This window comes from Heloderma suspectum, chromosome 14 (assembly GCF_057233095.1).
Source record: "Heloderma suspectum isolate Gila_16-S chromosome 14, 16-S_ref, whole genome shotgun sequence".
Lineage (NCBI taxonomy): Eukaryota > Metazoa > Chordata > Lepidosauria > Squamata > Helodermatidae > Heloderma > Heloderma suspectum.
Window position 1 is genome coordinate 6,242,020 of NC_139471.1, and position 17,153 is coordinate 6,259,172.

At 49.5% G+C, this 17,153-nt stretch overlaps 2 protein-coding genes across 5 annotated transcripts in view; one reads left to right on the plus strand and one right to left on the minus strand.

The window, feature by feature from the left end:
* Positions 1–935: 935 nt before the first annotated feature.
* On the minus strand, positions 936–12,250 carry GTF3C4 (general transcription factor IIIC subunit 4). The gene is made up of 5 exons (XM_084821040.1): positions 11,843–12,250; positions 7,199–9,022; positions 4,794–4,924; positions 2,026–2,114; positions 936–1,444 (listed from the first exon to the last, which is right to left on the minus strand). The coding sequence occupies exons 1-5, from the start codon at positions 12,227–12,229 to the stop codon at positions 1,380–1,382; spliced, it is 2,496 nt and encodes an 831-aa protein (XP_084677166.1). The 5' UTR covers positions 12,230–12,250; the 3' UTR covers positions 936–1,379.
* Positions 12,251–12,346: 96 nt separating this feature from the next.
* DDX31 (DEAD-box helicase 31) overlaps positions 12,347–17,153 on the plus strand; it is a 78,676-nt gene continuing 73,869 nt past the window's right edge. For 3 of the 4 annotated variants that reach the window (XM_084821041.1, XM_084821043.1, XM_084821042.1), the window contains exons 1-2: positions 14,553–14,943; positions 15,983–16,230. In XM_084821041.1, coding sequence (XP_084677167.1) covers positions 14,644–14,943; positions 15,983–16,230 — 548 coding nt within the window. In that variant the 5' untranslated portion in view covers positions 14,553–14,643. Of the gene's footprint in view, positions 13,255–14,552; positions 14,944–15,982; positions 16,231–17,153 lie in introns of those variants that run through there. The other variant, XM_084821045.1, reaches the window with a different exon arrangement.

Here is a 17,153-nt window from a genome sequence, read left to right on the forward strand (position 1 = left end):
AAAACATTTTGGATCAGTGGGCACATTTGGAATTTTGAGAGAGTGCGTTGGTGCCCTCACAAAATGGCCGCCATAGGGATTGGCCTTGCCAATTCAAAAAGCGGCTGCCAGGGTGGGCGCAGACGGTCACAAAACACTCATTTCCCAGAAGGCAAACTGGTGAGAAAAGTCACTTGCCTAAGAACCGAAGTCCAAGGCAAAGGTGGAGGTCTGAGCTCCAAAACACAGAACCAACCTTTTGAACCCAAATAAAGATGGCGCTGGAGGGTGGCCCTTTGCTTTGCACTATGCCAGCCTCCCAGTTAAAAACATTTTTTAATTTAAAAAAAATCTTGAAAGAACGAATGCATTTGGCCAGTTAATTCTCAGGGCTGCATGTCTTCCTTTTACTAGGCGGAGTGAACTGCCCCAGAAGTCTGGTAGGAATAGCTAGACTTTGGCCTAGTTGAATTTTTGAGTGCATTTGCTGCCCAACCCCACAGCAACCAAGAATTTCTGTATCTACACCTGGCAACTTAAATGGAGGAAGAAGGAAAACTCCTGGCAGGATGCAAGCACAATTCTTGCTAAAAAGACTGGGAGTCTACGAGGCACTGGCATAAATCTGAAGTGATCATGTGATCGAGGTGGCTGGGCGGCTGGGCGAGAAAAAGGGATCACTGGCAGGAGCTGGGAAACTGGATTTAAAAATACCGATCCGCAATATATTAGAACAGAGGCTCTGCATAACATGCCTCATTGCTAACTTACCTGAACCGGCGTTTCAAACCTTAGCATCCCATATTTGGCCCAGAGGGATTTCAGCAGCCTGAGCTTTCATGGGGCAAGCCACAGGTCTCTTTTGCTTAACCTCTGCAGAAGCAAAATGGTCAATTTTTCTGCACTGACTACCACTGGCATGCAAGACGTTTTAAAACATGTTGAAAACCCACACATTATTTCTAATAATTTAATCGTCTCTGGTACAGCAGGGCCGATGTTGGTTAGACGTTAATGAAGGAAGTACCACGGGCTGATCTCCTGCTGATGCACCATGGCGGGCCCCGTCCTCGCTGCAAGAAAAGCATCCTGCTGCTGATCGAAAGGGGGTCAGCGGTGCACTCCTCCGAATCCAGACCCTGCTTGCTAAAAAGTCACGGGCTGAGTGCTGATGTTTTTCCGGAATTGGGGTCAGCTCCGATTCCAAAGTGTCTGTGCTTTCTGAAGAGCAGGCTTTACTGCCTCTCATGTTTGAAATGGGGCACTGAGTGTCTCCAGCTCACAGCACTCTATTTAAAGCTCCCCCTCTGAATAATCACACAACTGTGCCTTCGCCGGTTCCCAGGCCGGGTGGTGCTTTTGTGCACTGGAGAAAGGAACCTCAAGCTTGAGCTGTTCCTCTAGAAAACAGGAGAGTCACAGAAAGTACAAGGTCCTTGCAATAACCTCTTGATCCACTCAGGATCTGAAAATAAGAAAAGAAGCGGTTGAAGGACTGAATGAGGAAAGAAGAAAAGGAGGGGAAATGCCAGTTTCAAGACCAAAGGGAAGGATGCCCTGAGGGGCACAAAGTATTACTTGGTCCAACCCAACGTGTTTCCGAAGAAAATTTCCCTCAGGCTCTCTGTGAAGCAGAGCATTCTGCACTCTATTGTGCTCCAAATACTCTTTTGTGGTGTGATTACTTGCAAAAAAGGGTATTTGGAGAGTGGGGATTTTCTTCCAGAAGCATTGGGTCAAGGAAGTATTTTGTGCAATGGGAATTTCCCTTGCCTTTTGTCTCTTGAAGGATAGAGAAAAAGAGGACCACACCCAATTTCAATGAGTGTCGCTTCTTCATGAGTGTCGCAAAACCTCAAGCTGTTTTTGAAATAAAGGAACGAAATACATGGTCAGAACTAACTGAAAAGTCAGGATCAGTTGATCCCATTGATATCTGGGTTGGCAAGGAACAAGGCTAAGGGGGAATAAGGTGATAGCTGTTTGAAGCAAATGAGTATCAACACGCAGCATCAAACCGTCCCATGTCAAAAGGAAAGAGCTCACCTTCTGGGGTTGGATGCCGTGCGATGCTGTCGCGAAGCAGACATCTTCTGTACACCAAACTCTGGCAGGACTGGTAAGTTAGAAAGCACCTGCAGAAGGTGGAACAGAATTATGGGAAAGCTCATTCTTAATAGTCATATGCTTCTCAAAATACCACACATGCCATCCTTTGAATGATACCAAGAAAGGAAATACTGAGCTGGATCTGGACTAAGTTAGCTGAGCTTGGGTAAATCATGACTAACTTGTCATGTAAATGTAAATCATTACTAACTTGTCCCACTGATTTCAATGGGACCTAATTCCCACTACACCCGTCAGGATCCAACCCACTATAAATAGGAAGAACTAGAGCTGCAGGTGACCCCCAGTCCTTGGCCTAACTCCATGTGCCCTCTGTAAACAAACAGTTCTGACCTCAGACAAGAGGTCATCTGTCCCTTTCCCAACAGCCCGGAGGGCAGTGAGACAGAGAAAGAAACCGAGGAAAGGGAATGTTGTTTCTTCAGCCCGTTCCAGCACTGGCATGTAGCTCCCAACATATTACCTCCAAGTGTTCGATAGCAAAAAGGTTCCTCACCCCTGATCTAAGGTCTCTGGACTAAGGGCCCCATAACAGCAGCTGAAGTTTCCTATTCCAGTGCTACTATAACTTAAGGATGTCTGCCACTCATCGTCACAAACACATTGTGCAAATCATCATTCCAAAAAGTCAGAGCTGCGATGTGTGCGTGTGGTGGTGGTCCACGGGACCCCCCCCCAATTTTTAAAAATGTACTGTTTCATAAAATTAGTAATATAACAAATAGGTACAGTAGCAGCTGAATCAAGCAATTTCAGAGTTGTAATTAGAACTTTTTTTCAGGCAGCTTTATTCCTCTTCTCACATTCTGTCCTTGTATTCACTCAATTTGTGGTAGGGGATCATAGCCAGCCAGCCCCCCCCCCCCCCCGTGTGTGTCTGCAATCCTAACCTCCAAACAAACAGCGGGAGATGACAAGAACAGTCTGTATCAGCCATTAACTATGCTGGCTGAGGATGATGGGAGTTGAAGTCCAAAACATCTGGAGGGCACCAGGTTGGGAAGGTTGGGCTCCACGAACACAAAGCATGTTCTCACCTTCCACTGAATGCCTGGAGGTCAGGACAGAGCCAGCAGATGCACCCCACCCCGGATGGGATGTGAGAAATTTTACCTAGGACATATCTATGTATCCAAGATGCAGCTCTTTGAGGCTGCAATCCTATGCCCATTTCCCTGGGAGAAAGCCTGATTGAACTCAATGGGACTTACTTCGGGGTAGACATGCATAAGACCGCACTAAGAGCGCGGTAAAGTTAGCAAGTCGAGAGGTACCAGCACCTTCATTTCCACCACCACCTTGTACAATTTAAACCAGCTTTCCCCAACCAGGTGCCCTGCAGATGTGTGGGGCTGCAACTCCCATAATTCCCAGGCTGGGAATTATGGGAGTTGCAGCCCCACACATCTGCAAGGCACCTGGTTGGGGAAGGCTGGTTTAAACCATGTAAGGAAAGTGCATGCTATGAGACTGTCAAGTCTTACGATATCTAAACATATTCCAATTTCTAAGCAAAGCCTTGAATTCGTTTGAATATCACATTTAAATCACATTATGGGTGCTTTAATGATTTCTTTCCTTAATCAAATGTTACAGGAAAAATATGTTTTGGCTACTGGAAACAAAACAATTATTTCTACAGCATGTAAAATTAAGATGGCGTATATGTTTAGTTTTCTGTAAGCCAAATAAACATGCTAAATCGGGTCCCAGTCAATTTTTACAGTATTGGAAATTAATTTTCTGGAGAACCCACATCACTGTCAATGAGGAAAACAAGAAATATGAGATATACTAGTGTCAAGTCAGAATGACCAAGAGTCCTGTGCCACCTTAAAGGCTAACAAGTTCATTGTGGCATAAGATTTTGCGGATTAGAATCTACCCTATTGGATCCAGCTCTGGTTTCAAATCAATCTGGCAACAACAAACTATGCACCAAGGAGAGTTTCACTTAAGCACTGGCAAACAATAGATTCCAATGGTGATGACCTGAAACACTCAGCTACAGGATTTGCAGTGTTATACCAGGATTCTTCCCCTGGCTATTTAATTTATTCTTATTTATTGCATTTATACCCTGCCTTTCAGCCCAACTTTGGCCCCCAAGACAGCTTATGAAACAAATGCACAAAGTTTGCACATACTAAAATACAAGAACAATGCTAAAAACAATTACATTCTAGCATAATTTCAAAATAACCCAGGATGTGCAGATGCATGGGTTTGTCCTAACAGCACAGGCTGGTAAATTTGATGTGGAAAACACTGTCTGGGTGTTGAATGCCTACTTGTCTCCCAGGAACTCCTTCATTCTTCCAAAGAGGAGAGGCTGCATTTTGATGTCTGTTGCAAACTTAAGGCAAACAGAAAGGGCAAAGAACGAACAAATGGAGAGTTAGGCACCCAGGCGTGCAACTGCTGATGCCTAAAAAACAGCATTTAGAAGGATTTCAACCTGTCTGCCAGCAAGCCACACTTCTCAAACACTTGAAAGACAGCGAGGCACCTTGCCTGTTTGCTGTCTTCCTTGTGAAAGGGGAGACAAGACAATCTCTGGTCCTTCACTTCCCTGATGTACAGCGACACATTTCACAATTGCTGCTCAAACCCCTCTCCAATAGACTAAACCAGAAAGAAGGGAACCATACCTCCACAGAGCACCCGTTGGAAGTCAGACTTACCTGAGCCAAATGTGTCCGTTGGAGCAAACTGCCTGCTTGCGATCTGTGAACGGCAGGATCTCTTTGCACAAGCTGCAGTGCTCTGGGAAAGTCTGTTTATTCATTTTCTTTAAGATATGCCCAATCAGCACCTGAGAACACACACACACATGCAGCAGTCAGCAGCAGCAGCAGCACTTACAGGAAGAGACAGCTGCCTGCTGAAAGGTGGAGAAATCTCACAGGAGTGCAAGCAGGGCTTTCAGAAGAACACATGATGCAAAAGCCCAACCCTGCTTTAAAACGGGATACAATGGAAAGAAAAAGCAACGCAGGCATCTCAGGCATGCAAAACGCAGAGTGAATGACTTCTCCGCAAGCCGCTGAGGTAGTCTGAGGAACTTAATTGACCTAACCCCCACACTTCTCAGAAGAAACAGAGAACCAATGGTTGAAGGTAAACTGAAAGAAGCTTTGCCTCGAAGCACGTGTTACCACTCAGAGAACATGATAAGATATTTTTGAACACTCTTTCTAGTGTCAGTGAAGTTCCAAGTTTTAACTACTTAGGAACCTGTAGGAATAAAACACAGGATTCTGGCAACCACAGAACTGCACTATTGTTATTTATACAGAACCATCAATGGATGCAGTGCTTTACAGAGGAATGTAAATGAAGACAGGGCCTTGCTCAAAGGAGTTTACAACTAAAATTTAAACAGGAGGAGGGGAAGAATTACCTGGCTCCAGCAAGGCCTCACCTGTCACCCTAGAAAACTGTTGATGTTTTGACTCTTACAAGTATTTACAGCAGACAATAACAGCAGTTATGCTGATCCTCTGTCAGATCAGTACAAACTATTAGGACTTCAACCTACCACTTACTTGTGTGTGTGTGTGTGTGGATGCACGCGTGTGTGTGTAAGGGAAGCAACTTTTCTATTCCTGGATCCCTTCTAGTTGTGTCATGCAATGCCTGCCTGTGGATGCAGGGGACCCCAAGATCCATTTTCCGATGGGACCCTGCCCAGTGTCACCAAACCTACATAGGGAGCAAGGATGCAAACACTGGAAGGCATCATGAGGCCTGTACCAGTTACCTACACACAGTGGCCTTTGACCTTCCCAAACCAGAGACCCACCTTGAACCTCAATCAGCTCACTTTACATTTTTTAACCGATATATCACCTTTACCTCTTCCATATCAATACATTTATGCCACTCCTCCTTTTCTCCTTGGCTTTTTCTATACCTCACTTTGCCCATCTTTTTTTTGGCTTCCTCTCTTGTGCTACTCTGACCTACTTCACATCAGGCTGAGCCAACTGAGGACTTGGTGCATCCTAACACAGGCAAATTGTAACCGAACGAAACCCTAGCACGTCCACCTGCTACCTCCCCACTATTAGCTCCTGAGGCAGGATACCATATAGCCTTTTCTTATGCCACAGAGTGCCATGTTCGTAGATAGTGCTATGCAAAAATAACTTTTAAAAATTCAGCCACAGCAGAATACACAAAATTAGGCAAGGCTGCATCTGTTTTATGGTGTAGCACTTTGAGGCTTTTCAACAAAAATGATACTTTTGCTTACCAGCAGTTACGTTTTTGTGATCGCGATCCCCAAGACCTTCCATAACCTTTTAAATTCAGAAAGGGCATCATGGACCACCACCATCTTAAGGTTAAATTATATTATTTTCTCAGGCTCCCCTATATGATACTAAAACTTAGAAAAATAACATCCTCCATTCTGATGCAAGTCTGTTGATAGGCAGTTGTTCCAGACCCATTTCTATCCACCATTTTTTTGCTTCTGATCTGAAGTTGTGTTTCAGCTCTGGCTGTGGTCAGACATAACAATAAGTGAGCATTGTTGAGAATTCTGGCTTATTGTGCATGAGCAGCTTAGCTCCTCCTTCCAGCTGGAATGGATAAATCAGCCTTCCTCAACCTGGTGCCCTCCAGATGTTTTGGACTCCCATAATTCCCAGCCAGCATGGCTACTGTGGAAGCTGTAGTCCAACACACCTGGAAGGCACCAGGTTGAGGGAGACAGGGCTAAACTATGAAGCAAGCAAAAGCTTCCCAACACCACCAAAACCGGACCCTGTCTTTTTGCTCCCCTTACCAACAAAGAAACCCATTTCAGCTCCTGGCTTCAGACTCTGGTTTGTTAGGGGAGCAACAAACCAGGAGTCTGGGTTCACACGTATGGGAAGTTTTTGTTTCCTTGTTAATTCCTGGTTAGTTTAGCCACTCCCAATGGTGGAGGGAGCCAAGTGGGGGCTATTGGGTGGCAGGCACCAGCACACTGCTCGTAAACACTAAGCCAGAATGCTCAGCGATTCTGGCTGACAGTTATGTCCAAACAGAGTCAATGTCTTAGCACAACCCCATGGTTTCTACATCGAGATGCACTTACCCGGGCCGTCCTGTCATCGTAGCTTTCGTCAGACATTAGGAAGTCACAGACTCCCCTCGTGGGAATGCTGGTGTTCTCCGTAATCCATGTATGCAGGTAGACTTCCCCCAATACTCGTTTCATGTGTTCCCGAGTCAAATGCATTTCCACGGCTTCAATCTGGGCTTGGAGTTCCAGAAGCTTTTCTTCCATCGGCTCCCGCCCTCCTATGTCGCTCGAGTGGGCAAGGGAGTCATCTGCCAGATCATCCATATCCACTCCTTTGCTTGCTTCGCTCAGATGCTGCTTGCTGCCCTGTTTTGACGCCCCCTCATCTTGCAGATGCTCTTCCACACTGCCTGTCCCAGGGGAATGTGCTATTAAGACCTTTGTGTCCTCATGTGTGGGCCTCCACAGGGCCTCGGAGGGAACCTTTTGCAGTGACTGATACAAGATTCTCAAGAGGAACAGTTTGAAGCGCCAAAAATAAGTGGACCCAAAGCTCTCCATCTTTTTATCCAAAGCCTCCTGTAGGAATCGTGGGATGTGTTTATCTTTCAAGATCTTCCAGCGTACAAGATCCGTTAGGTCAACTTGCCTGAAAAGGTTTTGGACAGACGATTCCAGCAGTTGAGCTGCCGCCTCCTCAAATGTTTTGAGGGTTACAAACTGAACCTGGTAGGTTTTGGTGATGGGGTGAAGGCCATTGGTCATGCCCTCTGTTGTGATGACTGCCAGGTATGCCCCACACGGACTCACTGCAATCCCGTGAGTCCTCACAGAGCCAAACACTTCCGACAACTTTATCAGCTGGTGCTCAAATTTTAATGCAACATCCGTGAAGATGGGAATCAGCTGCCTTACCTTCCCATCAAGAGAACATGTGTAGACAGTGCCATTCTGTTTGTCTGCAGTCATGGAAACAATTGGCAGAGAGTGGAGTCCTGTCACGTGTGAGTTATGGACATTCAAGCCAGCTTTGGATATCAAGAGGAGACACCAGAAGACGTAGCATCCTCTTGCAGCCACCACTAAACTGCAGCTACATTTCTGATATGGATGGTACAGGGGAATACTCTTGATACTGTGAACCGGCAACTGGTCCATCTCCTGCCACAAAACCACCGGCTGTCTCAGCGTGAAATAGCCTTTGACTGCTTTCAGGTTTACGGGGAGGATTTTAACCGGGCCAAAAACACTCCCCACAATGAGTCCGCTCATCTTTCGGTTGTTGTGCTCGTACTCCCACCATGACAAGACGCTGGGGGAAGTGATTCCTGACTCGATGGTATTGCAAGACGTGATCGATTCCTTGCCTGCAAAAGGGAGCTGGAATTGCCAGATGGCGATGTTTCCGTTTTCAAAGATCACAGCCAGCAGCACGCTGCCCACGTCCCGGCACTCGTTGTTATGCTTTACTTGCTGGGTGGTGCAGATTCCAGACCACTCCATGCGGACTGGGGTCTGCATGCTGTGCCTTCTCTGGAATTCGGAGAAGTCTCCTAAATCTGCCCGGGGCGCCTCCCCCTTACAAAGCCTGTAGTTGTTTTCATACAAACGCTCTCCGTAGAGCTCAGTCAAGTCAACCAACTGCACCCACTGAAGCCTGTTAAGGTTAGTGTGGATGGTCAGTCTGCTGTCCATGGTTAAAGCTGCCAAGAGGCACCGGCCATTTGCATCGCAGCCCAGAGGAGACCAGCTGGAGTATTTGAAACCTCGCATTGATGGCAGCGACTTCCCCTCAGGGTTGAACACCCTGTCCAGCATGAACGTCTGGCTCACCGTCGGATCCTTAGAACTCGCAAACTTTTCCTTACATTCGGCAACTTCTTTTTTGGAGCCAACCTGGGGAAGAAATTATATGTTTTATTAGTGCATTCAAAATGAAGATTGAAAGACAGGCAGATGAGCTTTCATTAGCAAAAGCCGACTTTGTCAGCTACTAGCACGTGATGAAGCAGGCCCTTGCCACAGTGCTGAACCCTCTGAAGCATTAAAGAATACAAGCACTAACCAGTATTACTTATGAATTCTTGGCCTCATAGGAACCTAACAATTGCTTTTCTGGACCAGACTAAGGTCCGTTAAATTTAGCATTCTGTTTGTCATGTCCCCTGGTTTTGAGGCGCCATGTTAATCCAAGGACTTGGGCTCAAGTGGGTCACAGGGCACCCCCCTTCTATACCATTCCACCTGAGGACAAAGCTCTCCAATCATCTGAATCTGAGGATGACTCCCCTGTAGCTCCTTCTGACCCTCACCTACGTAGGAGCGTGAGACTGTAGAAACAGACACTGGCCCTTTAAGAACTACAGTCAGTGGGGGTGGAGCCACTGAAAGACCAAGCTCCTTAAGGTCTTGGTTGACTGCAGTCCTGTGCTGGGGCAACAGCTCCTTATGGGAGAATGCTCCAGCCAGCCCCTCCTGCGGTACGCTATCCAAGGTCCTGATGTGACTCCCGCATTGCCTGATGAGACCCAGAACAGAGGGTGGGTGCAGTGTTAATAGTCTGCTTCTCCTGAGCCACACATGTGGTCAGGACACTGTTTGCACTAGGAAGCAAGTCAAGAAGCTCACAAATAGGGCACATCAGACTGCCACCAAACATGGAAATCCTATTTAATTGTCATGACTCATAACCATCTCCTCTGTAAACTTGCCAAATCCTTGAAACAGTGTAAGATCAGCTCAGCTGGATCAGACTAAAAGCCTGTGGAGTTCAGCATCGTCTCCCCAGTGGCCACTCAGATCTCCCTGGGAGGCTCACAAGCATGGCACAACCTTTTGTGATGGCCTCTTTAGCTACTGTTTTAGAAGACTATGGAAGGCCTATACTTTGCCTCCACCCCACCCCCCATTCAAGGGCTCCCCCATGGCCCAGCTGCTTGGATTCCTCCACCATGCATCTTCAGGCTGTGTGCCCAGATGAGGGCAATCTGCTATTCAGCTGCTTTGTTTATTCAAGATGCCCATCCAGATCCATCCCTGCAGTCACTGCTTGAATTACAGGGATGGGGTGGTGTAGAGGGGACTTCAGCCCCTTGGCTTTTGTGATGGCCCCCTTAGCTACTGTTTTTAGAAATATGGTTTGGCTAAAACTAGGAGACAAGGGTGGGGCTTATGGGTCTCATTAAGAGCAGCGGTGGACAACTTGTAGGCAAAAACATCTGGAGGTTTACAACTCCCATGATCCCTCACCATTGGCTATGCTGGCTACAGCTGTTGGGAATTGTAGGCCGAAACACCTGAAAGAACACAAGTTGACTATTCCTGATTAAGGACCCTTCCTCTCTTATAGTACTAGAACTCAATAGGGTCATCCCATGACTGAATGGGGTCATCCCAATACAGATAAAAGGAAGAGCTTCTTCACACAGAACACAGTTAAATGATGGAATTCACATCCACAGGATGTAATGATGGCCACCAACTTGGATGGCTTTAAAAGGCGATTGGACAAATTCATGGAGAAGGCTATCAATGGCTACTAGTCCTGATGGCTATGTGCTATCTCCAGTATCAGAGGCAGTATGCCTATGTGTGCTGGGGAACATGACCGAGAGGGTGTTCTTGCACTCCTGTCCTGCTTGTGGGTTTCCTGTGGGCAGCTGTGAACAGAATGGTGGATGAGATGGACCCTTGGTCTGATCCAGCAGGTCTCTTCTAATGTTCTCCTCCCTTCCCAGTAATTTGAGCACTGGGTTGGCCTTTGTCCCAACATCTTATGGCAGTGAGTCCCACAAGTTAACCATGCTTTACTCTTTGGTTTTTTTATATCATGGAATGTTATTTTATTTTCAAATAAGTTTTTAAAAAGGCAGCATAAGAAGAACATATGTAATAAGAACAAGATCACTAAATACTCCCCCCCCCATGACAATTCTTAGTCTGTTTCTGATATGTTTACAGGGGTAGGCAACTTGTAGGCCAAAACACTCGGAAGGCCAAAAGTTGCCTAACCCTGGGGTAGAGTAAAACAGCCTAAGTAAAAGTTCACTTGCTAATGAAAGAATGAAAATACAAGTTTTATAGCATATATAAGGTGCATGTGTGTATTAGTCAGAAATTATTATTATTTTAACCCGCCTTTCAGGGCACACTCCCCTCATAAGGTGGCTTATAGTATTACAAAAGCATGAACATACAAGTTACAATTAAACACATACAGAGACACAGCAATAGATAGGCAACTGTTCTTGTTTGGAATTCGATCAAAAGTTCGAAGGGCTTTCACAGAGGAAATAAACTAAAACCGTGTGCCATAAATAATCTTCCTTAAAATCAGAGGTTTTATCCAGTGTTAGTCCTACACAGAGTAGACCCATTGCAAGGAATGGTACTTCACTTAGTTGTGACTGGCTGACTTAAACGTCTCGTTCATTTTAATGAGCGCGCTCCAAGTACAATTAACATCGGATACTACCCTAGGACGCCTCGCTTGCTGCACCCGTCGAACAAGTTTATACCAGCCTTCCCCAATCAGCTGTTTTGGGTCACCACTCCCATAATCCCAGGCTGCCTGCGGCTGATGGGGGTTGTAGTGGCGGAGGGCGCCAGGTGTGTGTGTGTGGGGGAGGCTGGTGGCTTAGGCGCGACTTCGCCGCGCGCGCGCCTCCCCCGGGGGCCCCTTCCGATTCCTCCCCCTCTCCCGCGCCGTCCGCCCACCTTGAGGTGACAGGCGGCGGCGGGGGCGGGCACGGCCGTGCGGTGGATGACGAGGTCGGCGCCGCCGCCGCCGTGGACGTCGCTGAGCTGCTCCAGCACGGCGATGCTGCGGGCCGTGCTCACCGACACGCGGTGGTCCTCGGACCACGCCAGCGGCTCCAGGCCGCTCACGCCGTGCTGCAGCCGCACCGCTGGGTCGCGGCGCACCGCCGTCAGGCGGAACCCCGCGCTGCTGCTGCTCCCGCCGCCGCCGGAGCTCGGGCCCGCCGCCGCCGCGTCCTCCTCCTCCGCCTCCTCCTCCGCCTCTGGCTCGTCTCCCTCAGGCGGCGGCGGCGAGGTCGCCGTTGCCGGCCCGGCCGCCGGGCTCCCCTCAGCAGCCGCCGCCATTTTGCCGCCGCCGCCGCCGCCGCCTCAGAGGCCGCGCGACAACCCCCTCGCGCGCATGCGCCGCGCGCGGCCACGGGAAAGGGCCCTCGCGCGGCGCCCGGCAGGGGTGTCCGCCGTGCCGCCTGAGCGAAAAGAGGCGCGGCGCTCATCTGTCCCCCGGGGCGGAGCCGCTCGCGCGAGCTCCTCCCGGCAGCCGGGAGACGCGGTGGCGCGAGTCGCGCCGCCGGCGCCGAAGAATCCAGCACCTAGGACCCCCCCCCCCCCCGCGGCAGCCCCAAGGAGATAAACCCGGGGACGGGCTGCCCCGGAGCCTGGCCCGGCCTGGCCCGCCCTGCGCCGCGGGGCTCTGAAGCCGCCTCCGCGGTCGGCATTTGTTGGCGGGGCGGTTTCAGGCCTTCATGCGTTTGGCTCCATCTCGGACTACGGCTGCGCCCCGCCTTTTCCCCCTTGCGGGGAACCCAAGGCGGCTTACGGGGCCGCCTCCTCTCCCTTTCTTTATCCCCACAACAGCCTTGTGAGGGAGGCGAGGCCGAGGGCCAGGGACTGGCCCAAAGCCACGCATTGCGCTTCCTGGCCGAGCGGGGACTAGAACGCTTTTATTACTCATTTCATTTATTATTACATTTATTGTTGTTGTTGTTCAGTCGTTCAGTCGTGTCCGACTCTTCGTGACCCCATGGGTCCAAATCCATGCTGACTCGGATTCCTGCACTGAGCAGGGGGTTGGACTCGATGGCCTCGTAGGCCCCTTCCAACTCTACTGTTCTATGATTCTTCCTGTCCTGCGCTCTCTCCCGGAGCGTGCTCAGGTTCACATTCATTGCGTCGGTGATGCTATCTAGCCATCACATCCTCTGCCGTCCCCTTCTCCTGTTGCCTTCAGTCTTTCCCAGCATCAGGGTCTTTTCCAGGGAGTTTCCTCTTCGCAATGACATTTATACCCCACCATTTTCAGTCTTGCAAGGAATCCAAGGCGGCTTACAGGGTCCTCCTCTCCCGTTTCATCGTCACAACAACCCTGTGAGGTAGGTTAGGTTGAGAGTCAGGGACTGGCTCAAAGCCACCCACAGCTAAGTGGGGAGTAGAACCTGGGTATCCCCAATCTGAGTCCAACGCTCTAACCACTACTACACCACAGTGGTTATTCAGTATCTGAGTGACTCTGATTTGTGTGTGTGTTTTTTAAAGGCGCTGAATTTGTCTCATCCAGCCTTTTCCCAACTGGGTGCCCTCCAGATCTTTTGGACTTCAACTCCCATCAAACCCAGCCAGCATGGGCAATGGTAAGGAATGCTGGGAGTTGTGGTCCAAAACATCTGGAGGGCGTCATGTTGGAGAAGGTTGAACCTTTTTGACTACAGATACTTTGGACTACAACTCCCAGCATTCCTGACCATTGGCCATGCTGGCTGGGGCTGATGGGCGTCGCAGCCCAAAACATCTGGGGGGCATCAGGTCGGGGAAGGTTGCGTGTTCTCAAGTACCGATGCCTTGGGCTACAGCTCCCAGCATTCCTGACCATTGGCCATGCTGGCTGGGGCTGATGGGAGTCGCAGCCCAAAATATCTGGAGGGCATCAGGTCGGGGAAGGTTGAGTGTTCTCAAGTACCAATGCCTTGGGCTACAGCTCCCAGCATTCCTGACCATTGGCCATGCTGGCTGGGGCTGATGGGAGTCGCAGCCCAAAACATCTGGAGGGCATCAGGTCGGGGAAGGTTGCGTGTTCTCAAGTACCGATGCCTTGGGCTACAGCTCCCAGCATTCCTGACCATTGGCCATGCTGGCTGGGGCTGATGGGAGTCGCAGCCCAAAACATCTGGAGGGCATCAGGTCGGGGAAGGTTGCGTGTTCTCAAGTACCGATGCCTTGGGCTACAGCTCCCAGCATTCCTGACCATTGGCCATGCTGGCTGGGGCTGATGGGAGTCGCAGCCCAAAACATCTGGAGGGCATCAGGTCGGGGAAGGTTGCGTGTTCTCAAGTACCGATGCCTTGGGCTACAGCTCCCAGCATTCCTGACCATTGGCCATGCTGGCTGGGGCTGATGGGAGTCGCAGCCCAAAACATCTGGAGGGCATCAGGTCGGGGAAGGTTGCGTGTTCTCAAGTACCGATGCCTTGGGCTACAGCTCCCAGCATTCCTGACCATTGGCCATGCTGGCTGGGGCTGATGGGAGTCGCAGCCCAAAACAAGGGGTGCTGAGTTGGCGAAGTCCGGTTTAATGGCACGCACGTCTCTTTGCAGGCCTCCGCTGGTTTTGCGGCGGACCCCTTACTTTGCACGCAGTTCAAGCGGGGAAACAAAACCCCGCCTTTCAGCTGGAATGTATTTTCTTTTGCCCTTTAAGCCGAGAGCGGGACTGAGCCGCGCCGGTCTCTGCCCGCTCCGTTTGGTGAGGGATCTCCTTAGACGCCTATGTTGGGGCCCTTCCGCCGCCGCCGCCGCACGTGGGTCGCCGGCCCAGCGGCGAGCTCTGCCTGCGCAGCGGCCGGGGGCTTGCAGGCGCTCGCCGGGGATTCCCGCGGGGAGCGGCGGATGCCCCCGCTCCCCCCGAAGGCCGGTGTTAGCTCGGTGCCGAGACGGGGGCTGCTCCAGCCAGCCATGGAAGCCGGCGAAGGGCTGCTCAGCAACGCGAGCGCTCCGCCGCCGCCGGGGCCGCAGCCCCGCGCCGGTCGCAGGAAACCTCCGAACCCCCAGCGTGCCAAGGAAAGAAAGGTACGCCTGTCGCGGCCGCCCCCAGTGTGCCGCCCTCCAGACGTGTGGGGGGCTGTGGCCCTACACATCTGCAGGGCACCAAGCCGGGGAAGCCTTACTGCGGCTGCAGGTGAAAGAATCTTTGGGATAATAACTTTTACTTTGTAATAACTTTTACTTGGGATAATAAGAACTTAAAAGGAGGGGATGCCGAATCTGAGCACGTGCCCATCTAGTCCAGCGTTCTGTCAGCCAGCTGCCTCTGGGAGACCTACGAGCGCAACAGCACCCTTCTCGTCTTCCCCAGCAACTGGTGTCCATAGGCACGCTGCCCCTGATAACGGAGGTAGCATATAGCCATCAGGACTAGTGGCCATTGATAGCCTTCTGCTTCCTGAGTTTGTCTAACCCCCTTTTAAAGCCATCCAAACTGGTGGCCATCATTACATCTGGTGTAGCAACTGCAACTTCCATCGCTTAACTCTGTGCTGTGTGAAGAAGTCCTTCCTTTGATCTGGCCTGAATCTCCCTCCAATCTGCGCCATGGGATGATCCCTTTGGGTTTCAGTGTTATGAGAGAGGGAGAAAAAGTCTCCCTTTCCAAACCACGTATAATTTTGTACACCTCTATCATGTCTCCCCTTTTTTTTTCCTAAGCCAAACAGTCCCAGATGTTGTAACTTTTCTTTATAGGGGAATTTCTCCAGCCCCATGATCATTTTGGTTGCCCTTTTTTTTGCACCTTGACCAATTCTACAATATCCTTTTTAAGGTGTGGTGACCAGAACTGTACACAGTAGTCCAAGTGTCATCACACCACAGCTTTGTAGAAGGGCAGTATGATATTGGCAGTTTTATTCTCAATTCTTTTCCTAATGATCCCCAACATGGAATTTGCATGACATGACCAAGTGCACTTAAGCAAAAGTTTTCAGCTCCTCCTGGTCATGCAGGAGGAAAGTGTATGTATGTGGGGTGGGGGTCATTGTGGTTCCTCCCTGCACTTGTCACTAAATCTTCTTATTTTTTAGTCTTATTTCATTTCATTTCTTTTCCTAAGCCTGTGAAAAGAATGTCAGAATGGGCTCAGGAAGGGATCCCCCCAAAGCGGAAGCCAGCTTCAACTTCACTCCAAACCAAGAAACAACAGAAGGGACCTGAAAGTGGCGTTGAGCGAGACAGACTGCCAAGGTCTCCTCTGAAGAAGCCTTTGACTTACGCAAAAGACCGCAACGCAGGCAGTAGCAGACCGTTCGTTAAGACTTCCTGCCTCTTCAAAAACAATCCTGACATTCCAAACATTCAGAGGTATTTGATTTTTATCCTGCCTTTCCTGTAAATGTTGGAGACATCTTGCAGCAGAGCTTTGAAATACAATAAAAGACTAATCAGTGATGAGCAATAATAGCAACAGGGGGAAAAAAAGAAAAGAAAGCCAACACAGCAGGTAAAATAGTTTTTTGCATTATTATACCAAGAGAGCGAAAATTAACAGCTAGGCCTTTGTGGAGTTTTGGAAGGCCATCAAAGAGATCAGCAAGGAAGGGAGTTGCAGCCACAGAAAAAGTGTTCTCAGAGGCAACGGTGCAGGAGCGTTGGGTTCAGAGTTGCCAGAAACTGAACCCGGGACCGTTTGCATGCAAAGCATCTGCTTTACCCCTGAGCTATGGCTTTTCCCTAAAGCAGCCCTCCCGAACCTGGCGCCCTCCAGATATGTCAAGGAATGCGTGGCTGGGAATGATAGGCATTGCAGTCCGACACATCTGGAGCACACCAAGTTGGGAAAGCTGCCCAGAGAGTTTCTATTGGTCTTCAGCAGTTCATTTTAGTAAACCTGTTTTCCAGTTGTTGCTGAGGTCCTCTCTTATCCTTTTTTCTCCCTTTCCAAACAAATGGCAAAGAAATGAGGAATATTGACGATTATGATGTTGAGCCCTGTCCCTTGTTTCCCGAAGGGAAATCAAGGCACAAAAAGGGGTGTTGTCAAAGGGCCAGCAGCCCTTGTTACCGATGTGTTTATTGTCACAGGCATGTGCAACCATTTGTTGTAAGCCCATACAGTGGAAGGAACTCTCCCTTCCACTAAGCTGGAACCATGCCTTCCGACCAGGTTCCAGGTTTGGGGCCTCTTTTCTAAAATAATTAAGGATAAAGTGTTCAATAAATATTGTAACTGGGATATGGAAAATTGAGCAACTACCAAGTTCTCTTTGTGGTATAGGCATGTAAAG